This window comes from Mus caroli, unplaced genomic scaffold (genome assembly GCF_978045245.1).
Source record: "Mus caroli unplaced genomic scaffold, Mus_caroli_1 scaffold_14, whole genome shotgun sequence".
Classification (NCBI taxonomy): domain Eukaryota; kingdom Metazoa; phylum Chordata; class Mammalia; order Rodentia; family Muridae; genus Mus; species Mus caroli.
In genome coordinates, this window is record NW_028227269.1 from 65,001,911 (window position 1) to 65,027,282 (window position 25,372).

Here is a 25,372-nt window from a genome sequence, read left to right on the forward strand (position 1 = left end):
GTTTGCAATGGCAGAGACCTCCATGATACCACAGATTCTAGAAAGACTAATTTTGTCTTTTTTCCAACAAGTAAGTTGTTTAATTAACACATTATCCACTCCGATGAGCACTATAGTGATCTATAAATATGAGTCCAATAAATGTGCTTAGTGGCATATTTCATGTCTTCTAAAACAATTAACAATTTTATGTCTATGTATTTTTCCAAATTTTGATATATGGGAACTAAAATAGTCAAGTACAATTCCACAATAGTCTATTCTGGTATTATTTCTTAGTTTATGAATCTTGAAGTTCCACTATTATGTGTACACATATTTACAATCCTTCCAAGATTATTATATGTGACCTGCTACTTTTCTCATTCAATTCACTGCCTTGGAGTTTACTTTTTAAATAACACAGCTATGTCAACTGTTTCTTGTCTTCCTATTGTGGCAATTATGTATCCCCCACACTTTTCCTGAGCCTTTATATTTATGGTATGAATCCAGTCCATGACAGTATGTATATTGTAGATTATTTTCTTTGAAACGATTCAATCTACCACTTTTTACGGGACGGCTAAATTCACTCACATTTTATACAATTACTAACAAACTTGAGTTTTCCATTTGTTCCTTTAGAGTTCTTTTCAGCCACTGTCCTATTTCTGTATAGTTTTGAATAAATCCAAACATATTTGATTTTCTATCATGTACTATTTTTAAAACTTAGGACTCTTTGGATGGCTTAAATTATGCTACTTTAGTTGGTCAGTTGCTGTCATGTTCCATAGTATACTAGTTAGATCTATACTGGTATCACAGTGCTCATCATACTTCCTAAGGGCTATACTCATTGCACTTCACAAATATTATCATATTTTAGTTGCAAAATCTTATAAATATGGACTTAGACTCACTTGTTATAACTTATTGTTGAGTCAGGGTTTGACTCATAGTAGATTGGACTGGATATGGGCCCATACTGAGACCTACAAGTTGCTCACGGACACTGCAGTGGGGAAGGATAGTAAGGTAAAAATAGATTATGAGGGTTAAAACAGCAAAGTCAGCATCACTAATGATGAGAGACAAAAAAAAAAAATGTGTGCAGCTGGCTGTGAGATAGCAGAGTGCTCTTGAGAAGAAAGAGACACACAGGCACTGGTGAATGGTGGGCAGCATGAATAGCTGCATGAGACATTTCCCCTTTGGGAAATGCAAGGTCTGCATTATTGCTTCTTACATATTCATGATTTTAATACATTGCTTCTAATGCAGCTAATTGTAGTAGACTAAATTGTAAGGTTGGCTTCTGTTAAGCCTGACTCTACCCCAAAGGACCCTATAGACAGAAAGATGACCATGAACATTGCCGCTTCTTCTGGGTAGCTGAGGACAAAGATGACTTAATTTAATGTCATCAACAGTGCTTAGGACATCTACAAGGTCAAAGGGAGCATCATCACCAGGCAGTGCCTAAGGGCTGGCTCAGAGTCAAGGTCAAGACTAACAAAGCCAAAGTCAGAGATTAACAAGACAGCCCTGGCCTTTAACACTAAAAATATGACCCTTTCTCCTTGCCAGTAAATCATGCACAAACTGTGGGGTCCTCTAATTTGTCAAATCATAACATTACCTCAGTCTTCACCCATTATCCCATAAAAGACCCATTGGCCAGTTTGCCACAGCAACCTGCTGGAACCCCTTTCATAGCCTCTGAGATCTCTATTGTCTCTTTACTAAATCCTTATATCTTGGAAATCTCCCTTACCTTTTTAATGCTCTGTAAAATTCTTAATAAAGTGTGATTTCTTGCTCACTCTTCTAAGTGCATCATTAACATTCACTGGAGTCATCCACAGATACATCATTTTCCTACACCTAGAACCCATAAACACCCTGCCCACCATTATCTCTATCTGGCTTTCTTTGCTCCCTCAAACTGTTGAACTTGGCCAGTAGCCCTGTTCTCAAATAAACCTGCCTTTTTTTCCTTTAATTTGACTTGAATTGGCATATTCATTGACAAAGATAACCTATCAATGAGCATATTCCAGCAAATTATGATTATAGTCTTATAAACCGAGAACATAAAAATGAAGTCGTAGCACCTCATGTTTATTATGTATCCATAAAGACTTATCAAGTATTTTCCTCATTGTAAAAATGTCATCAGTTAAGACACCTGTACATAGTCTTGTGTTGTACTCAGTTTTAATAGTGGCTAACCAAATAAAAATATACTGCATACCCAATGTTACCTGCATAATTTTTTAAATAATATACAATTATATCATTTTTCCATTTCCTGGAGGAATGCTAACTCTGATATAATTCTCTTTTGAGAGCTTTTCCACTGGCACACACTCTTTGGAAATACCCATCTCTCCATGTATTTCCTGGAATTGTACTTTATTTAGAACTTGACCTTTTCTTCTTTTTTAAAAAAAATATTTCATTTTATGTGGAGATCTTGGAGCAATAATGTTGACCTGAGACTGAAGAGCACATACCACGAAAAGAAAATAATGCCTGTGGGCATTCCCTTCCCCTCTGTGAGGAAACTCATAACAGATTTATTCCTTTCCATGTTATCAGAATCCACTTGCTGCACCCCATGGATGTGAGGTGGAAGGATGGAGCTTAGAGCTGCTTCTGCTCTCAGCTTGTCTTCTCCTTTTAAAAGAGAAGTTGGGGCACATAGGGAGGAACAAATGAAAACCTTAAATAAGCAGCACGGTCCTAACCCTATAGATAAATTAGACACCAGTATCATATTAGACAATTGGAAAGTGTCTATAGCCAAAGAGTTGAAAAAGCCATGCAGTTAATTTCATGACCCCCCCTTTTTTTTATTAATGAATGAAAGTCAGATTCTTTGTTTGTTCAAACATGAGAAAAAGAAATTGCCTCTACATGGTTCCTATTGCTGTTGAAAGTAATATGTGGGTCATGTTGGGAGATGGTTTTGTGCACTGTGTATTCAGATGATGATTTCTATATGGGAAATGTGGATGTAGTCTGGATTTTGTTATTGTCATTATTATGAAGCATTTCCTGACTCGGGATTTGTAAATCATCATCATCTTATTGTTCAATAAAGAGCTGATCAGCCTATTATCTGAATAGGAGAGAAAAGGCAAGACTTCTGGAGAGAGAGAGAGAGAGAGAGAGAGAGAGAGAGAGAGAGAGAGAGAGAGAGAGAGAGAGATTGAAGAGATTCACCATAAAATACTCGCCATGAGCATGGTAGAGGACAGCATGAAGCAGAGGCATCCAGGGTGAGACTCAAATGGCAAATACTGAATAACGGGTTTGGGAAGTAGCTTATGCCATCACAGTCATGGAGGAATAAATGAGGATCTGCCCTGAAATAATGCTGAAGTTTAAAATGAATTTATTAGGCCTTCATGTCCTTTATTTGGGATCAAGGGGGTATGTAGAAAAGCCTCAAGTTACGTTTACAGGGGCAAATGGTTCAGCATGAAAGGTCACTGGAAACCAACCCTGACATCTCAAGTTCCATCCCTGGATTCATATGGTAGAAAAAAACTGAATCCTGCAAACTGTCCTCTCACCTCTACACATGTGTAAGGTGTGCAACATCACAAATTATAAAAAGGTTTTCAATGACATGGGCCAAAATAAAAGTCTAGTAAAATCAAAAGGAGAGTCCAGTGGAAAAAATGACTTCATATTCCTTGGTAGTAAAGTGAACTTTATCTCTCTAATATAGTGTTTCAGGAAGCAAAAATGACTCAAAGAAAGTCCATCTTTAGAGAGATTTCTTATAACCAGAATGTAACACCTAGATTTCTTATTAATAAACATGTTTTCAGTCTAGAACATTTTCATTTTTTTAATAATAGCTTTTCAAAGATGACATGGGGGCCAGTTTCCTCATTCAATATCACAAATGATATAACAGTTAAATGTAAGTTTACTAAGAGAAAATAACATTGAAAAGGTAATTTCCTCTTTTTTTTTTTTTTTTTTTTTTTTTTTTTTTTTTTTTTTTGGTTTTTCAAGACAGGGTTTCTCTGTGTAGCCCTGGCTGTCCTGGCACTCACTTTGTAGACCAGGCTGGCCTCGAACTCAGAAATCCACCTGCCTCTGCCTCCAGAGTGCTGGGATTAAAGGCGTGCGCCACCACGCCCGGCTAGGTAATTTCCTTTTAATACATTTCAAAACTCTGGTTCAAAATAGCAAAAGAACATATTTACCATATTGTAGAGAATATCACGATAATTTCAGCAAGGGCCGAAAATTATACAAATGGGACATTCAATCGTTTATGACATCGAAACTCATCTGTTCTCCTCACTTACCCTACTTTGTGTACAGTTTATTGCTCTACCTTGAAATATCTGAGAACATGTGACAAGCCAAGAACAAACTGAAAGCCTTGGACATTGAGAGGCAAAAAATAGTAAGAAAAGCGTTTCTGCTCCTCACAAAACCCAGCAGCCCAGGTATCTATCTACACCTGCAATCTTGTCTCAGTAATACTACTGACCACAGTCAGCTGTCAGTGAAATGAACAAACAAAACCAGAACTTCTGCACTTTGCTGGAATTCAGATAAAGGTCTGTGTTGTTATATAGGCACAGACATTGTTCTCACCAAAAAGGCAGATTTGCCCTGAAAACAATCAAGGAAAAGTTGCAGCTAGAACGGACAAATCATAAATTTCTAAACCCATCCATTTACAAAGTGATTTCATTCTAACATCCATGTAAACCTAAGATCTGTTGCTTTGATGGCATATATTTTAAAACAAAAAAAACAAAAAAACAAAAAACAAAACAAAACAAACAAAAAAAACCAAAGTAATTTAGTGTCCTACCTGTAACAAGAAAGCTGCATCTCCCTGCTCCAGCTTCATTTATGATGCTGCAGTTATAAACTCCATAGTTTTCATTGGAAAGACTCTTTAGTGGGTACTCTGTATACTCCTGAGAGTCAAACTGACCAGTCCGTAATAATTTATTGCCCAGACGCCACTCATAGGTCAGCACACGTATTGGATAGGCTCTCAGGACCCTACAGCTCATGGACACACTTCTGTCCTGTCCTTGACGGATTTCCAAGAATGCTGGTTCCACAGCTGGGGGATCTGGGAAAAGACAGGTTAAAACAGATGAGGATTTCAAAACAGCAATCTCCTTGGATTTTCAATTCTGAGGAAGTATTTTGTTGTTGTTGTTTTGTTTTTTTGTTTTTGTTTTTGTTTATTTTGCTTGTTTGTTTTTTTGAGGCAGGGTTTCTCTGTGTAGCCCTGGCTGTCCTGGAACTCACTCTGTAGACCAGGCTGGCCTCGAACTCAGAAATCTGCCTGCCTCTGCCTCCCAAGTGCTGGGATTAAAGGTGGGCACCACCATGCCCAGCAGAGGGCATATTTTTAATAACACATATTACAAGGAACAAAGATAAGAGGTGGGTGGAGACTATAATTAATCTGAGCCAGGAAATAATGTTTTCTCAGTGTGGACAATAAATAAGACTCAATGTTTTACAAAAACATTTACAAGCAAAATAACAACAAAAAATTATTTGTTTCCTTCTAGCTGTTTCCAGAAAAACCCACAATTGTCATGATTATTCATTTACATGGTAAGGCACTAAGGAGATTAGAGATGCAAAAACAGAATCAAGACAGGACTTTAAACTCGTATAAGAATGTACAGAAGAAAAAGTTCAGTTTTATCCATAAATTATAATTATCACTTGTTGAGCTCAGTTTGTGGATCTGATGTTTATTGGTTCCTAAAATAGGTAAGACAAATTAGCAAAAGTTTTTTTTTCTTTTTATCTTTTTTTTTTAATTATTGGGTATTTATTTCATTTACATTTCCAATGCTATCCCAAAAGTCCCCCACACCCACCCACTCCCACCTCTTGGCCCTGGCGTTCCCCTGTACTGAGATATATAAAGTCTGCACGACGAATGGACCTCTCTTTCCACTGATGGCCGACCAGGCCATCTTCTGATACATATGCAGCTAGAGACAAGAGCTCTGAGGGGGTACTGGTTAGTTCATATTGTTGTTCCACCTATAGGGTTGCAGATCTCCCCAGCTCCCTGGGTACTTTCTCTAGCTCCTCCATTGGGGGCCCTGTGATCCATCCAATAGCTGACTGTGAGCATCCACTTCTGTGTTTGCTAGGCCCCCACATAGTCTCACATGGGACAGCTATATCAGGGTCCTTTCAGCAAAATCTTGCTAGTGTATGCACTGGTGTCAGCGTTTGGAGGCTGATTATGGGATGGATCTCCGGGTATGGCAGCCTCTAGATGGTCCATCCTTTCGTTTCAGCTTCAAACTGTCTCTGTAGCTCCTTACATGGGTGCCTTGCTCCCAATTCCAAGAAAGGGAAAGTATTCATACCTTGGTCTTCGTTCTTCCCGAGCTTCATGTGTTTCACAAATTGTATCTTATATCTTGAGTATTCTAAGTTTCTGGGCTAATATCTACTTATCAGTGAGTACATATCATGTGAGTTCTTTTGTGATTGAGTTACCTCACTCAGGATGATGCCCTCCAGGTCCATCCATTTGCCTAGGATTTTCATAAATTCATTCTTTTTAATAGCTGAGTAGTACTCCATTGTGTAAATGTACCACATTTTCTGTATCCATTCCTCTGTTGAGGGGCATCTGGGTTCTTTCCAGCTTCTGGCTATTTTAAATAAGGCTGCTATGAACATAATGGAGCATGTATCTTTCTTACCGGTTGGAACATCTTCTGGATATATGCCCAGGAGAGGTATTGCAGGATCCTCCGGTAGTACTATGTCCAATTTTTTGAGGAACCGCCAGACTGATTTCCAGAGTGGTTGTACAAGCTTGTAATCCCATCAACAAGGGAGGAGTGTTCCTCTTTCTCCACATCCTTGTCAGCATCTGCTGTCCCCTGAATTTTTGATCTTAGCCATTCTGACTGGTGTGAGGTGGAATCTCAGGATTGTTTTGATTTGCATTTCCCTGATGATTAAGGATGCTGAACATTTTTTCAGGTGCTTCTCAGTCATTCGGTATTCCTCAGGTGAGAATTCTTTGTTTAGCTCTGAGCCCCATTTTTAAATGGGGTTATTTGTTTTTCTGGAGTCCACCTTCTTGAGTTCTTAATATATATATATTGGATATTAGTCCCCTATCTGGTTTAGGATAGGTAAAGATCCTTTCCCAATCTGTTGGTGGTCTTTTTGTCTTATTGACGGTGTCTTTTGCCTTACAGAAGCTTTGCAATTTTATGAGGTCCCATTTGTGGATTCTCGATCTTACAGCACAAGCCATTACTGTTCTATTCAGGAATTTTTCCCCTGTGCCCAAATCTTTGAGCAAAAGTTTTTAAAGGGGTTAATTTGATTTTTTGGACTGAAAACCAACAGTATTCATGAACAAACCTTAAGAATTTTGCAAATTATATTTCAGCTTAAGATAGTTTTCACTTCTGTTGTAATAACTTACTTATTTGGTATCTTTATGATTTTTTTCATATAATTAAAACTTGCTATCAACGCTACCTAACTTTTTTTTTTTTATTTCGATGATGGAATTTCCAATAAACCATTTAAAGGATACAAAATACATGTCTTTCGCCTTTTAAGAACCTAAAATACATACCTTTACTATACCTTTTAACAAACTTCAATTAAAAGTCAATCTCTGAAATTGATGTGACCTATGCATTTCTATCAAGGAAGCTGTATCACCATATAGGGCTGAAAGGATTGGTTAGTCTATACTTAACTATATATTTGCCGCTTGCAAATTGGGCAGTATAAAAACTATCCACTATACCTGGTGGTCCTTACTTCACAGTGCTTAAATGTTTGCAGAATTGATTACTATGTCTGGAAATCTTTACACACTATGCTGCTAATCAAATATTTTTGGTCTCTATTCTCATTTTCAGCCAACTCAATGGTTTGTCTTACTTCTTCCAGCAAAGATTTTTAAGTCATTCTGTCAATCTCAGTTTTATCTACTCATTTTTTCTCTTACATTTCTTTCCCTAAAGATAGTAAGGAGTTTTCTATATGCAAGAAAAATGTAAATTGCTTTTAGTGTATTTCATGATATAACACTGGCAAAGCATTTAAAGAAAGCTGGGACCTGTGCTGTGTTTCTAGGAAACACAGGACATGAAAGGTGCATATGTCAGAAAGGAGGGCATCCCAGCCAGGAGAGGAGGTTACAGACCAAGGGGCCAGTGAGGAGTAAAAGCTCAGAGAAACGCAAATCAACAACCAGAGGTGGTATGTAAACTGCCACAGTGGCTCTGGAGAAAACGGCAGTAGAGAGGTAGGAGAGTCTGTGCGAGGATACTTGGACCTTATGTTACAGTTAGATTTTATAGGGTCAGTATTAGGAAAATTACAAGAAATACAGGACATACCTGATCAAATTAGATTTCTCTGCATATGTGAGTCACTATAGTAGCAAAGTGTTTCTCCTGTTATCCCCCATCCTTTTTGGTTCTTACTTGGATGACTCATGGTCAGATGAAAGTCCATATAGACTCACTCCTCCAAACTTCCAAATGTGCTATCCCCCATCCCTTTTGGTTCTTACTAGGATGACTCGTGGTCAGATGAAAGTCCATATAGACTCACTCCTCCAACTCTCCAAATGTGTTAAGATTTCTGAATGACAGGGTTCTGCTCTGTCACCCAAAAGAGAAGGAAGAAGGAATGCTCCCATGTGAAAGTGTAGTTCCGTAGGTCAGATTGTGTCTGGTAGGACTGACCCATTAGTTGATTGGTTACCTACTCATTTTACTGGGTTAACTTTACCTAATATTAACAACAGCTAAAAGATTTTAATGGTTTTAAATTTTTGTCTTGTAACTTCCTTTTGCTTTGCCTATTTCTCAACTGTATTATCAAATAATTGTAGTGGAAACCTAAGGGTTCTATGGAAAGTTGTTTGGAAGGTGTTTAGCTAGGGCAAACCTGTGAAAGAACGTTTCGTTAAAGTGGACATAGGTGTGAAAGGCTAAAGCAGACTCGTGAAGGAATGTTTCCCTGAAGCAGACACAGAAAAGAGGATGTTCTGCTAAGGCAAGCATGTGAAAGGACATATAATGAAGGATTCTTTGCTAACAACATGCATGTATTGGTCTGCCTTACATTGTGTAGTTGAGCTGCATTTGTCAGGATGCCATAGAGAGAAACACACCAAAAAACTTCTGGTGGTGTGCTGCAGTTTGTTGCTGCTTCCACAGACTCTGACTGAGGCAAGAGATTTGCTAAGGCAAAACTTGTGCTGAGGCAAGATCTCTGCTGAGGCACCGGGAGGATACATGATGTTTTGAGGGTATAAACAACTCCACATAGTGCTGGAGACAGACCTTGGCTTGCTGGTTCAGCCACTGGTACTGTGCAATGCTTGTGGGTCTCATCTTCACTGATCTTCATGTACCCGAGAGGCACAGCCCCGAGGACTTCTTTTGGTGTTTCTGTTGGTCCCTCCTGCTGACTTGAGCCAAGGCTGAAGCTTGTCTGTCTCTATTAGGTCTTGTCAGTATCAGTGCTGTTCCTAACCCTACTCTACCGAACTGAACCGCTGGTTTATCTGTGAAGTGTTTGTGAGTAGATTGAGCTGTCACTGTTGACCTGTGAACTGAACTGCAGATTTCCACACAACACAGATGGGAGTTGCTCCAAAGAACCTTTCTAAACAGGTCCATTTCCCCCTTATCCTTTCTTTTCAGCTTCCTCTAGTGGGTAAAGTATTTAAGAACTGTCATTAAAAACAGAATTTGAAAAAAATTAAAGTTACAAATCACGTACATTTTAAATTTTATAAGTTCATATTTTTATACTGTAAACTTATGTTTGTCTCTAAGATTTAGTTTTAAATGATTTATTTATTTTATTTTATGTATATGAGTACAGTGTAGCTGTACAGATGGTTGTAAGTCTTCATGTGGTTGTTGGGAGTTGAATTTTTAGGACCTCTGCTTGCTCTAGTCAACCCCACTTGCTCCAGTCAACTCTGCTCTCTCAGTCTTGCTCCTGCTCAAAGATTTATTTATTATTATAATTAAATACACTGTTGCTGTCTTCAGATGCACCAGAAGAAGGAGTCATTACCATGTGGTTGCTGGGATTTGAACTCAGGGCCTTGGGTTCAGCAGTCAGTGTTCTTACCTGCTGAGCCATCTTGTCAGCCCTAAGATTTGGTTTTTAAGAGTATATTTCAACACTATTAATGTATCCACTCATTCATTTATCTAATATTTGCATTTTACATTCTTAGAAGATTATATTCTGAAACATTCAGCATTCTTCCATTTCACAGACATCTCTTCAGCTAAGTCCGTTCCTATCTCCTGTCATTTCCAGACTGCTTGACAATTCTCTGCATCCAGATACTTAGTATTCCATTCATTTACTTGTTTGAATAAGATTGTTTGTTCTCATTTCGTATTTTTTCTTGTTTTGTTTTTGTTTGCCTTCTTTTTGATTGTTGGATTTATTCAATTATCCAACCCCTACCTTGCTGCCGGTTGGGATTTACCTACTCTTTCTAATATTTTGACTCCATCATCACAGTATTTGAAAAAAAAACCTAACTCTGATTTTTTTTATTCTTTAGCTCTCATCCTAAGTTACTAACTCATGAATTTTAATTCTCCCTTGCTTTTAAAATTCTATTACACATCAGCTGTAATGTTAACATTTCTATCCGAGTTCATTAGCCCCATGTTCCTTGGTGTGTTAAGGCCTGTGACCCGTGATCACCTTCTGTTTTTCTGTAGTCACCATTCTGAACTCCATATCACATCTTTGCTTATCTCTATGATACTGATATGCAAGAATATTTTCTTTATTAAAATATTTCCAAGGCACACAGTTTTATAGGCTGGTAGTTCTTTTCTTTCTTTCTTTCTTTCTTTCTTTCTTTCTTTCTTTCTTTCTTTCTTTCTTTCTTTCTTTCTTTCTTTCTTTCTTTTTTGTTTCAACACACAGTTCTACTGTCTTTGGATAGTCATTCATCTTATTGAAAAATTATTTCAAAGCCTTACATTCTGAGCTACTTTTTATTCTACCTAGCTCCTTTCAAAATCACTTTGTTTTTGATACCTGTGGATCTGTGAGTGTTACAGGCATGAGCTTACTCGTAGGTTATGCTTAGAGCTGCTCACTTACATTTTTCTTTCATCTATGATAGCTTGGAACAGTCTCCTTATCAGCTCTTCAAATAAAACTGCTTTTGTCTTCTTTAAATCCTTACTTCACATATCTTTATCATCTTAAAAATTCTTTTCCAAAGTCTTTCTGTTTGCTTGTTTTTCTGTGTGTTAATAAATTCTTCTGAGATAACACTTTGTTAAATTCTTTTTATAGCTCTACTTAATCTGCTAAATGCATTCATGGTCTTTTAAATTCAATAATTCAGATATAATCTAAAAAAAAAAATCTATGCAATTCTTCGGCACAGCTGCCATGCCAGCTTATATATTTCTATATTACCTTCCAGCATGGTCTGGTCTACCTTTAATGTCCTTAAACAAAGTCACTATTTCCTCCTGTTTGCCAATGAAGAGTTCAAAGGGTATATTTCTGCTGCTTTTTCTTTAGAGTTCATTGTGTTTCTGTCCCTTAGTAAATGTTGATGCTTTTTCTATACTCTGAAGCTTAAAATTATGTTGATTTTTTTTTTTTTCTGCAGAGATGACTCATGTCCACAAGCAAATACTAGCAGCAAACTTGCAGTTGTACAAATGCTGCTCCTGGCTAAATGCCCAGCTCTGTCCTTTCTATTATATTTTAGTTTTTCAATAAACATGTATTGTATCTTTGGGAATTTTGTGTTTTGATCACATGCATCCCATCTTTGAATACTTTTCCTATATCTACCACCACCTTCTACACAACCCAGATTAGTACTTATGTTGTTGTTGTTGTTGCTGCTGCTGCTGCTGTTGCTGTTTGTTTTTTTGGTTGTTTTTTTTTTTTCTCCCATCAAGTCTAATTGGTGCTGCCCATATATTCTTGGATGTGTATGTAGTCTTCTACTTTCTTTTCTTTTCTTTCTTTCTTTTCTTTTTTTTTTTTGTTTTTTTTTTTTTTTTGTTTTTTCAAGACAGGGTTTCTCTGTATAACCCTGGCTGTCCTGGAACTCACTTTTGTAGAACAGGCTGGCCTCGAACTCAAAAATATGCCTCCCTCTGCCTCCTGAGTGCTGGGTTTAAAGGCGTGCACCACCACGCCCGGCTAGTCTTCTACTTTCTTAAAGAAATCTCATTTTCCTTGTTCCTGTAACTACCAATTGCCCAGAGGTCCTCTGCTAGGGGTGAGTTAAATAAAGATGAAATAAATAATTTGAAATAAAATCTCATATCAACCACAAAAACAAGGAATCAATAATCCCAGGCCTGATAACTTCAGTGCAGAATTATCCTAGATCTTCAAGGATAGCATACACCAAAATCCCTCAAAGTATTTTGTAAAATAGAACATGAAGGAACATTTCACAAATATTTCACGAAGCCAATATCACCCTGATGCTAAAGCCAGACAAAACCCTATCAAAAATTAAATCAATGGTCAATATTCTGACTAAAATAGGCTTTGCCTTCCCCTCCCCAGATGTTCTTTTGAGTCACTGCTCTTCTTTCAGTGGCTAGCTGTACTAGCTTAAGGGTCTAAGGGTCTGACTTGGTCTCAGTAATACAGATAGCATAGAGGTCTTCTGGGTTATTAGCCAACTCTGGTTCTGGATGTGAGAATTTGGGGGAGCCCCTGGCTGTAAGGGTCAGAATTTTGGGGAGCCCCTGCTGTAAGGGTCATTTGAATTACAATCCATTTTTGGTCCTGGTTATAATAGCTTGATATGGCCTGGCCTAACAGATAATGCAGATAATAACAGGTTATTAATCAGTTTTCTGGATGTACTAATGGAGTTTTCTTCTTTTTAAATGGAAAGATAATCCTGTGTGGTTACTATTTCCAGTGTTGCTGGAGATATGTGGGCAAAAGGACCTTTGTACTATGTTCTCAACACATACTTAACAGAAGTCTTTTTAGTCATTTAAAGTATAGATCATGAGCACATCTTACAAAGTTGTTTTGTGGACTAAATGAATATATAGGTATTTGAAATATACAAACACAGTAATGCCAAAGGAGTTAACCATAAAATGTTACAATTTTGTTTTCCTTCTACACTAAGCTAGAAATGTCCTACAAACTTATTGATATTTACTTAAAAGAGAATTTCCCTACTGCCTTTAAGGTAAGAAAACAACAGATGACAGAGGGTTTATTGTGGGAAGTCTGATGATTCCAAGAATTTTCTCTAATGTGGATCTGTTTGGATCTGACTAATGGTACTGAGTCATTAGTACCATTTACTCTTTCCGCATTGAAGTGCTCCATGTGGTAACCATTCTCTTCCCTAAAGTGTTAAGTGATCAAAGGTAGCCCAACGCATGTTCAATCTCCATCCCAGACCCCAGTAAAGAACCAAGAAGAGATTCTGTTAATGTTTTGTGGGTCAAGTGGAACCATGTCACCAAACAGTAAAACTGGTAAGGCCAGGTAGATTAAGGCACCCTGGCAATACTCATACTTGAGCATAGAAGGCATTTGAATCTGTTCCAGACCAGATTCCTGACCTGGAGCACATGACCACGACACCTCACTAAGAGAACCATGACAAGTAGTCATGTAGCAGAGGGCCCAGGGTTCTCCATGTTTATGTGATATCTTGATGGCCTGGCTTGACGGTTTAGCCAATGAGCTTCCCTTGCTGGACATTTCTTCCTGGAAAAGGTATTTAACCTCTGGTCCATCCTGAGTAATTCATATGCATCTTTTCCCACCATGAATAAACAGTTTAGACAAACAAGAACTGTCTCTCTCCTCAAGACCTATCATGGGGAGAAACCTTTGTTACTGATCCTCGCTGCCTAAATCTCCCTTAGAAGGATCCTCTGTACTCTTGGCAGACCCACAACTAAAGGTAGCCCAACACATGTTCAATCTTCACCCCACATCCCATTAAAAATTTAAGAATAGGTTCCATTAATGTTACAAATATTATGTTAAAGATTGTCATATTTCTTTATGGATAAAAATTTATGTGTTTTTTTTAGTAAAAAAAAATAAAGAATCTTATAGAGTTAAAAGGATTGCCTCATTTTGTTTTCAAGCCCATCTTTATTTAAATGCTTCTATTATATAATATCTATACAACATAAAAGCTTCATGTTTTTTCATGCTGAACTTTCACAGGAGGTGTCATGCTAATCTATATATTATTCCAATTTTAGTGTATGTATTGGCAAAGAGAGCACAAAATTTTCATGATTCTTTAAATATCTTATTGTTTTTTTAAAATCAAAGTACACTTTGCTTATATCTCTGGTATTCATCTAAAACTGTCCAATTATTATTGTCCAGCTGTCTTTTCAAGAGTTATTTATGTGACGTCAGAAGTGTTTACAAACTAATCTCTGGTTCCTCCTTTAAGAAATATATGCTAACAAAGACATTTCCCTATAGTATTTGACATCCTCAGAAATTGGACAACATATATTCATTTTACCATTAACACCGATTTCCATTTCAAACAGTAGGTCAGATATTTTGAGCTACTAGGTATATGAAGAAAAAAATCCTAAGTTCAGAAATACTTCTTCTGTAATGTGCTTATTGCGATTAATACCTACACGGTTTACAGTGGTTACACTTTTAGCTTCAGACATACACATTCACTCCTTTGCATAGAGTGGCCCACTAACTACAAGGTGACTGTGATTTGAAATTCATTACTACCATGTTTTCTTTACCCTCCAAGCTTTGTCCCGGTGTGATGCTTCCTTTATGGTTTCTGTGTCTCACTGTTGGGGTTAGTGTGCTTGGGCCAACTTCTATTCATGGTCCTCTTTTAGAAAAAGAAGTAAACCATAATGAATTGGTATCTGTTTTTCAAAATCACGACATATAAATTGCAAAGGGGAGAAAACATTCAGAAATCAGATTGCTTTGGTTGACTCTTCATCCTGTTGCTTTTAGATGAGTAACACTTCTTAACTCTTCTGTTCTTTAGGCTCTCCTTTTAAAAAAATGTGTTACTGTCATAAGGGTATAATCTTTATGAATATCTTAATGCCTACTACTGAGTCAATACTCAGTGGCTGCAAATATAGCTTATTTTAATAGCATTTAAAATGGTGTTTAAGTAGACATTTTAATGTGTGTGGATGCACTTTGTCTACTTTAAGAATCATTTATGCTCAACTGAGAAAAGCCTATAGTAGCTCATTTACTTATCTTATGTAACCCTACTTTTAGCATTGCATATACTTACATGGATTTTATATAGTATTTTGTCTCTGATTTTCATTAGTATTAAATATTTTGTAATAAATATCTAAAAGAACTGTTTATAACATAAAAAGCTGGTTCTCTTCAGTTACCTCTAACGTTTTAAGCCCCTGCAGATTCTTTCATGTTTGCTGACTTCTTACTGTACATTTCATTATGACTGCAGAGGTTGAGCCTTCTACTAGGTACTGAAAGGAGTGAAAAGCAGAGATCATTAATATCTCTCATGGCAAAGGTGAGCCTTTCATCACGAGAGTTTCCATAGGCAGATTTCCATTGGAGCATAATGAGCGAACTCCAGTTTCACATCCACTGCCTTTCTGAGAGAAAACCATCCCGACATCCAAATGTTTCTGAAAGCCTTTTAAATAGAAGTAATGGTTGATGCAATTTGGGTATGCTTTCCAACTCAGTCTATTAGACTTTATAAAATCCTACTGTACTTGAAAAAATTAGAAGCAAACTACCAGATGTCTTTATGAGCCATTACTAGGATACCCTGGGTGCTTTAGGCGAGGAAAATGATACTCAGAAAGTCATGGTGTGGAATAATATATCAGACAGAGGGATCTTTAAAGTAGCCATTCATAAAAATAAGTATGTGTTTTAAGATATATCCCTGCTAGAGAAAGTTAATTATTTTATTGCTTTAAAATGATTTTTAATATGAATAATAATCAACTGCAAACATTTTAAATGTTGTTACAAATATGACTGGAGAGAGACTGCATAGTTGCATAACTTGTTTGCGTTGTACTCCCATATTGTCAACCTTCCCTGTGTTTAACATTCACTTCAATGGTGCCTTCTTCGGTCTTACAAGGTCTTCCAAATTCTAGGGCTCCAAAATGTTACATTCTCACAAAATCTGCCTCAGCCCTTTAAATTTCTGTCTGGTTCTACAGAGTTCTGATGATTCAGTCTGCTGGCTGATTTCCCTCATACATTTTCTAGTAAGTTATTTTATTTCCAATGCCTGCTTGGTTCATCACTTACACTGCACCTTCCCCATGTCTTTTATCCTTTGTTGTTTTACCCCACTAAAAACTGAATCGCCATTCCCTGTATTTAATATTACATATCATATTTAAACATGTATAATATACACATAAACAAATGAGTATACCTTTAATTTTAATGAAGCAGTATTTAATTTAGATAGAACCTTAGATAAATGTCATATAAATCTGTTCCGCCATTAAAAAGGCAGATTTGTAACATACCATTTACATTAACTTGGTAGACAAAGAAGTTCCATGAAACACAAGTGTTTTCCCCACCTCTACTCTTGCTGTCCTCAAGTCTTTAGAAATTAGGGGCAATGTTGGGAAGGCATCAAAATTGTTATTAAAATTTTGGTGATGGTATCATAATGCCAAATCTTAGGCCAAAGAGTATCAGGTATTGTATTCAGCTCAGTGACTATGAGTAACAGAAAACAGACTACATGTACCAGACACAAGAGAAAGTAGACACCAAGATTTCCTTTTCCTTCTTTTCTCCTTTTGCTCATAGCTTAAGCTCATGGGCATTCTTCAAAGTGTTTTCTATTTAGCAATACTATGTTTTATTTTCTTTGAAGATGAAGGCATTTTATATTTATTTATAAAACTTCCCACAGGAAACAATATTAATAAACAAAACAAAAAACCAAAACAAAGGCTATATCACCAAATGGTTCTACTTTCAACATCAATATAATCATGTCAAAACATGGTTCCCACACTCTTAATGTGCTCTTTCCCTACTCTAACTAAGATAAAAACTGAATAATTTTTTTTGCTCAAGAATTGCTCATACGTAAGAGATTATTAATTATGCTGCAAGATAGATTATTTGTTATAATATATGAAAAACATCTACCATAGGTGCTAACATTCAAAGCAAGCATGATGCTGAGTGAATTTGTATGAAAGGAAAAATTATTATTAGCAATTTATGCAGCAGTATGTCGAGCTGAGAGGTGCTAGACTCTAAATAATCTAAACCATCTAGGAGTACAACAAAGATAGCAGACATGTTCACTGAATCCTGTAAGAGCAAGGACCAGAAAAGAAAGCACTGTGTAGTGTGGTATAAACCCTTTTTTGTTGAATTTCTGTGATGCTGCAGGTTCAGCCTTTGAGATCCACTGGAGACAAGGGAGGTGCTGCTTCCGAGCCTCTAAGAACACAGAGATGCTGCCAACAGTCATAGGTTCCCTATTAAAAGCACAAAATCTCTCTTAAAGAATGGCTTGGAGGCGAGACAACATCTTTCTTCTCCACACAGTTTCACTGTTTGGTTATGATATATTTACTTACACAGACAAAATTTGCAATTTAGGGTCTATTCTTAGGCTTTCTGTATCTAAAATGTATTGACTGTATGCTTAAACACACAAGTCAGAGTTCAACATTATCTCTCTGTAAAAATATAAGCACCTCAAATTTGGAAAACTTTTGACCACATCTAATTTAAAGATCCTTATTTTATTTAAAACACATCACATATGTATGCCTATATATATATATATATATATATATATATATATATATACCATAGAGAATTGTGTGTTATTATTTTTATTATGCATAAGAAAATATTAGATTCTGAACTATATATTTCTATATATATATATATCTGAAAGCTCTAACTAAAGAACAGTATTGATCTTAGAAATTTGGTTAGACAAGAATACATATGCTCACAAAATTCTAACACTACTATAAGTGGATCAGGGTTATAGGCTATGTGGGAAATAGTAGCTCTTCTCCTCACAGGGCTGATAGTCTAGCATAGGAAGCCAAAGCATGACTACAAGAGCATGGAAAACACTAAAATTGAGACATTTCATGGAGTTTCAGAAAAGTGGGGTGGAGGTGGGAATGGGAACAACCGAGTACTCCTGCTCTGACTTATCAGAATAGAGTATTAGTGTGGGCTGGGGTGAGCACAGTCTCTTATGACCTGGATGAATGAAAAAATAAACAAACACACAAACAAGAGCAAAAAAATAAAAACTAAAAAAATAAAAAGGAAAGGCCATGACTACTCCTAGGAATGGTGGAGGAAAAGGTTTACTGTAGATAAGTAGGAGAAACTTGTGGGACAATCCAGAGTGAACAGGACCAAACCAAGGTGGCATGTGTGGAGAGGGGGAGGGGAAGGGGAGGTGAAGTATATAGGAGGACAAAGATATAAGGAGGTGGGTAACCAAACTGGATTATATAGGGGAGAGCAGCCCAAGCCCCTGGGCTGGGTTGTAGAGTTCAGGGGAAGGAGTAGGGTATTCCAGGCTGGAGGATTTCTGAACTGGCTGGGGGAGGGGAGTGGAATGGGTGGGAGTGGGGAGCTTGGGAGCACCAGGTGGGTTTGGGGTTTGATATGTTAAATAGCCCTTTGTTGGTTCTTAGCCCCTTGGCCCTGGGTTTGAGACTTAACACCAGCTTCTTAAAAAAACAAAAAAAAAAAAAAAAAAAGAAGGATTTAAGTGATTAGAGAGAAGGTATGATGTATTCATAGCTTTTCTTGTTACTGTAACCAAATACCAGACGAGAAGTAATATACAGAATGAAAAACATATAGAAGTCTGAGAGGAATGTCCAAGAACATTAACCTCTGTGTGTGTGTGTCTGTGTGTGTGTCTGTGTGTGTCTGTGTGTGTGTGTGTATGTGTGTGTATGTGTGTGTGTCTGTGTATGTCTCTGTGTATGTGTGTATGTGTGTGTGTCTGTGTCTGTGTGTGTCTGTGTGTGTGTATGTGTGTGTGTGTCTCGACAGGAAGAGGGTGTTTCCCACGAAATTGTAACACAGGTAGGATTGAGGAAAATGTTTTTAACTTTGAAGAAGGGCTAGAATTCTAAACCGGAATCTTGTATCCTAACAAACTCTACATTTTGCTCATAGTCACAGGGCATCACCACGGAGCAACACACTGCTACTGGGCACATGAGGACTCCCTTTGGGATTCTTGGTCTCACTGATAAAATAATTTGATTTTATTAGCATTTGAGAGAAAAACAAGGGTTGGTAGGCAAGTCAGACATAATCCTTGTGGCTACTAAAGAAGGAATGGAAAGAGGAAGAGAGCATGCCTGTGGGTCTGAGGCAGTGCTGCATCCACCAGTGGACTGTGGGTAGAATGGCTTCAGAGAAAGTGTGTAAAAACTCAGAGGATCAGGAATGCGTGGACACGAAGAGGAGTTGGACAAGCAAAGGCAGCAGGCTCAGCAGTGCTACACGGGAGAAGCTCTCTAAACAGCTGCTACAAAAGACCCGCTCCTGGAAGAGAATCATCTCAGGAAGGTGAGCCAGCTTTCTGGGGCAGGTGATTGACAGGCCCAGTCTGATAAACTCTTATGGGAGGAGTCCATAGTATGTAAGGAAGTCGGCTTCACTATCTACCTGAGGTAAGTGATTTACCTTAACAAAGCCTTTCTAAAGCCATCTTTTCCCATGGAAAGGGGAGGGATACACAGAGAAAGGGTCCAGGCTCAACGGCTGGTAATATGTAACTAGCTTCCGTACAGCATGCCTTTAAATGAAATCATAGAGACGGTAAGCTAGAAAGCATGCAGGCAATAGTGGTAGATAATAAGCACTCATGACACACCAAGGCTACAAAATCAGTAGATGTAATATGCAGACAACCAAATTTGTGCATCAATCATTCTTTTCAAAACCATCTAAATATTAAAAAAAAAAACTCATTCCCTTACTATATGTCTGATTTTCATTCAAAATTGTGTACTTTATTCTGGAGATGTTATATATCAAAAACTATAACATTGTGACAGGCAAGACAGTGCAGAAGGTCCTTCATTTTTCTCTCTTGCTGAGGTCATCTCAGGTTTAATTAGAATTTGATCTCCTTGATGGAGAATCCATGGAAAATTCCCCAACACTGTTCTAGGAACCTGAAATTTCCCAGATCACTTATCTTAGCTTCTGTTAAACCGTATGCCTGTACAACTCAGCTGCAGAGCCAGAAACCAGAATATACTTTATGCCTTTAGAAGTCCCTTGACCTAAATGCTAGGAGCCATGCTTGGGACCCAAATATCTGAGTGTAGTCCCAGCCAGCTAAAATAAATGTCGTCAATTGGCACCAACTGTATCTGAGTGGTCACTTATGGTGGGCATCTCTGCAACAGCACAACTTACCACACAATATAAGCACTGATGTAAAAACTGCAACTAGAATAACTATGGACTCTTACTTCTAAACCTTATACAGGTTCCCCAGATTATTTAAACTCTGTATTGTACATTTTGAAATATTTATCAGCTTGCCTATTAATTTATATGTGTTGGTAGAGCTAAAAATTCATCCTTTCATCATTAGTCTAAAATATTTTTAAAGTAGAATATAGCATAAGAATGTTTACATTTATAGAGATACTCTTTAAGCAATATGAGTAAAAGAAAACAATAGCTATTTTAGTATAGAATACTGTGCATCATTTAGCTTTTATAAGTTAATTATAGGAAGTCTATTATTTATCATTTATTAGACTATATCTAAGGATACCAATATTTTTCTCACATATATATGAGAAAAATTTGCAAATAATCTTATTTTTAAAATTATAAATATATATATAATTTTAAAAATAAGATTATTTGCAATTTCTTCTCACAGCTGTATTTCATATTTTAGACATTTGGAATTAATACAATCTTGAATTGCTTTTTAATCTTAATAAACCTGTTTTTTTAATGCCTTTAAATATGCTTCCAGAGAAGTACAATAAAAATGTTTCCTGTCAAAAGTGAACACCTCTTACCTGGTGTGATGTCACATGACTCTAATCCTAGCACTCAGAAAACAAAGGCAAGGAGGATCTCTGTGAGTTTCATGGAAGCCTGCTGTAAATAGTGAGTACCAGAATATCCAAGACGATATGGTAAGACTCCATCCAAAGAAGTGGAAGTGCCTGAGAGTTTTAGAGATTTTCAAGCTAATGAGACACCTGTCAGTACATGTATTTTTTTTTTTTAATATTATTGCTGGGTTCCACGTGAATAAACTTTAGTGTCTCCATGGTTTAGGCCAGGTTTTCAGTGATACAGTGATGTGTCTACAGTTTCAGAAACTTCCAATTTGGGGTAGCTACAGGCTGAAAGAGACTAGATTCAGATGTGTGCTGAATCTCAATTACATTTAGTGTTCTTATCTTTAGCATTTAGATGCAACGACTTGTTCATCATATGTACTAATGTGTTCAATAAAATAAATTGACGTATTAAGTTATTAAGAATATAGATTTAATATCATTGTTGGCACTTTTAGGTATAAACGTAATGCTGCAGTATTTAGTCATGGGATATAGACACTCCGTTCTCACAAATTTGTCAGTATGTTTTATAAGATTTCACTGGGTGGCTCCAGGGAGAACTCTTTAATTCAATCCCTGTGCAGATCAGACCTCCATCCTCAGTGTGTCTGAACACTCCAGACTGCAGGCAGTGTTTACTTTTTCCCATGAGTGGTTGGTCCTGGGTTCTAACTCCTCCTCTGTTGTAGAACAGCCAGGAATTATTCTTCTAGGAAACAACTGTCTACTTGTACGTCTCACATGTCTGTCTGGTCCTCATCAATCAGTGTACATTGACTTCCCATTGTTTCTTCATCTTTTTCTAAAGATCTTCTAAAAACGCCTTTGATTTAGGTATTCTGTTAACATAGAGAAAAGGCCACCTTGAAGTGTCTGAGCAGAGCAGGGCATTTCTAGGGTTAATGTGGCTTTCCTTTAGACACGTTTCATCTAAGAATGGCTTAGTCGGCCATCACTGGAAAGAGAGGCCCATTGGACACGCAAAGTTTATATGCCCCAGCACAGGAAAACGCCAGGGCCAAAAAATGGGAATGGGTGGGTAGGGGAGTGGGGGGGGGGAGGGTATGGGGGGACTTTTGGGATAGCATTGGAAATGTAATTGAGGAAAATACGTAATAAAAAATATTAAAAAATTTTAAAAAAACAATGCTGAGAAAAAGTATTCTTATGCATCCTACAGATACTTAAGCCTAATTAAAACCACTCAGAATATGTCATATAGAGAGTAAATATTTCACGATCACATGTTTGTCAGGGGAATATCATTTCATTTTACTCAAACAGGATAATACTTCGCAGTGGGGTTTAGTACCCACTTTTCCCCATCATATATCTCAAGAAAACACACCCAGTACATAAACTCCCCAGTTGACATCTGACACAGCTGATTTACATACTATAGACTCTCTTTTATTATTGGAATAGATCTGCCTTGGAAATTATAATATGTTGTATGATAAACACTTACAATTGCCAGCTCCCAAAAGAACCAGAAATCTCTTTCATGCTGTACTAATGTGATCAAAATACGAATTTTGTGCATAGCCCCACTACCCACTTTTCCTTGTCACCTTGCATCTAATTATTCTAACACTGATAAAACTTCAAATTGGAACTAAGAATAGTTATTCTAGACTACAATTAATCCCCAAGCTTCTGAAAAGGGATCTGCCAAATTTACCACAAAGTATTATTTTTAAGGGGAGATTCTTTTTTCAATATTCAGAAAAGTCTGCTTTATTTTCACATTTGTTCTATCTTTTCTTTAGGGATCTAGGGAGTTACAACTTAACCCGGAAGAAAAGAGCATAAGTGTATTCAAGGATCCCCATGACTCAGCTTGTTTCTCAAGCTCATAGGTTAGAGCCCAGCTTCTTAAACAGTAGGTCGTGAACTCATAGAAGGCCATGAAATGTTTGACAACAGTAGCACATTACAACCAAAACTTAATCCCAAGCTGAGCATGCAATGGACCTGCAGCAGTTTTGTTAGTGCTTGCTTGTGCTTCCCATGCGTCTTCAGAACAACTTGTTCTCAGTCCAGAAGAGTACTTTGCAACACACACCCATCATACCATGCACTGCATGCAACATCTCAGCCCCTATTAGAGCCTATTGTATATTATTAGCTGTGAGGTTTTCACTACACATGAAAAGTTTCCTGTTCTTATAAAAACATAAAGGTTAATTATACAAAATAAAGACTATTAATATTTTTTATCATCATTCCTCAGCAAGTTCTTAAGCATTTCTTCTAGGCTCTGCCCAACAGTTACCTAGCAACAGCCAGGGAGGAGCCTGGCTACTCCTCTCCTCCTCTCCTGTCCTGTCCTGTCCTGTCCTGTCCTGTCCTGTCCTGTCCTGTCCTGTCCTGTCCTGTCCTCTCCTTCCTCTCCTCTCCTCTCCTCTCCTCTCCTCTCCTCTCCTCTCCTCTCCTCTCCTCTCCTCTCCTCTCCTCTCCTCTCCTCTCCTCTCCTCTCCTCTCCTCTCCTCTCCTCTCCTCTCCTCTCCTCTCTTTTTCCCCTTCCTCTTCTCCTTCCTCATTCCCTCTAGATCTTCTTCCTCTCTCCCCATGGTCTCCCAGCCTGCCACTTTTCTCTCTCTTCTTTCTCTTTTTCTCTGTCCCTTTTATTTCTCTGCCTCTACTCTCTTCCCTAAACCCCCTTCCCAGAGACCAAATAAACTTTATTTTATACTATATCTGTTGCATGACTGATACCTTAGAGGGGTTGGGGAATGCCTCAGCATGGGCCCAGAAGCTACCTCCTCTCACTGCATCACCCTGCTGCTTTATAAAACATATCAACTGTACTGTGTTAAATGTTCCTTTTAAAAACAATTGTTCGAGTTGCTGACTTGAGCTTCATTAAAAAAAAAAATTCAGATCAATTTTGTTTGGGGAATTGGGTGAAATTTCCAAGAATTTCTGAAAAGGCTACTAAACATATATTTGCCCTTTTATACTACATTTATAAGCAAAGCAACATTCTCAATAATAATGATCAACTCTGGAAAACATTGAGAGCTCTCTTTGCCCTGCAGTGTTAAAAACTCAGCTATGATGAAATTCTTCATTGAAACATGAACAGCTACATTCAGCTCACTAGTACAGAAGGCTGCTTCATTATCAATGAGCAATAAGGTCAATGCATTGCTTTAAGATAAATTTATCTATGAGTTGCTGCCGGTAAATGTTTCATATGTTGCTATTTTATCAATGTATCTGACAATACACAAAATTTCTCTGGTGGAAAATGAATCACAAATGGAAAATGTCCCAAAGGTCCTGGGTTAGATAACAGGAACCAAGTCAGCAATTCAGTTCCCTTGTCTATATTTTGGAGTTTATTTCTTTTAACAGAAATTAAAGTTTCATGCAGTCCAGGCTGGCATCAAACTTACTAAGTAGCTTAGGTTGATCTTGAACTCCTGAACTTTCTGACCTATCCACCGCCCCTTAGGAGCTAGAAGTACAGGCGTGTGCCCCTGAGTTTGGCTTTACTCGGTGAATTTTCATAAGGATTAATGAAATAAGATGTTAAAATGGACAGAAAGAAGTGATAGAAATGAAATATCTTCTGAACACCATATATAACAATGTTACCTTCTATTAATCTATTCACTGTTTAGCAAATCTAGCTATTGGCATTTAGTCTAGGCTCCATCCCACAGTTACCTGGCAATAGCCTGGTATGCTTGACTCACCATAAAAGGGACTGCTTCCCACCTGCTCACTCTCTTGCTCTTGTGATCTTCTCTTTGCCTCTTGCTCCTGCTCTCTTATCCTCTTCCACCTTTCTCCCCATTTCCCTCCCCCCTCTCTGCACATGCTCATGGCTGGCCTCTATAGTCTCTCTCTCTCTCTCTCTCTCTCTCTCTCTCTCTCTCTCTCTCTCTCTCTCTCTCTCTCTCTCTCCCTTTGTCTGTTTCTACTCTCTTAACTCCCCACTCCATGCCCTAAATAAACTCTATTCTATACTATACTATACTACTATACTATACTATACTATACTATACTATACTATACTATACTATACTGCACTATACTGTCATGTGCCTGGTATGTCAAGGGGAAGGGATACATCATCATGGGCCCACAGAGGCACTCCCTTCCCCAACACTATACTGTGCCTCCACCAAACATATTCCTGGCTTCTCTTATTATTATTATTTTTAGAAATTCACAACACTAGCACATATTTTTTCTTTTTTATTAGATAT

The 25,372-nt window shown here is 37.5% G+C and overlaps 1 protein-coding gene across 2 annotated transcripts in view; it reads right to left on the reverse strand.

The window, feature by feature from the left end:
• The window catches only part of Mdga2 (MAM domain containing glycosylphosphatidylinositol anchor 2), a 766,587-nt gene that overhangs the window by 96,741 nt on the left and 644,474 nt on the right, over window positions 1-25,372 (reverse strand). For both annotated transcript variants that reach the window (XR_015045223.1, XM_021179084.3), the window contains exon 9: window positions 4,835-5,104. Coding sequence is in view for 1 of the 2 variants with exons in the window: in XM_021179084.3 (XP_021034743.1) it covers window positions 4,835-5,104 (270 nt within the window). In the remaining variant the exon portion in view is untranslated. The remainder of the gene's footprint in view (window positions 1-4,834; window positions 5,105-25,372) is intronic.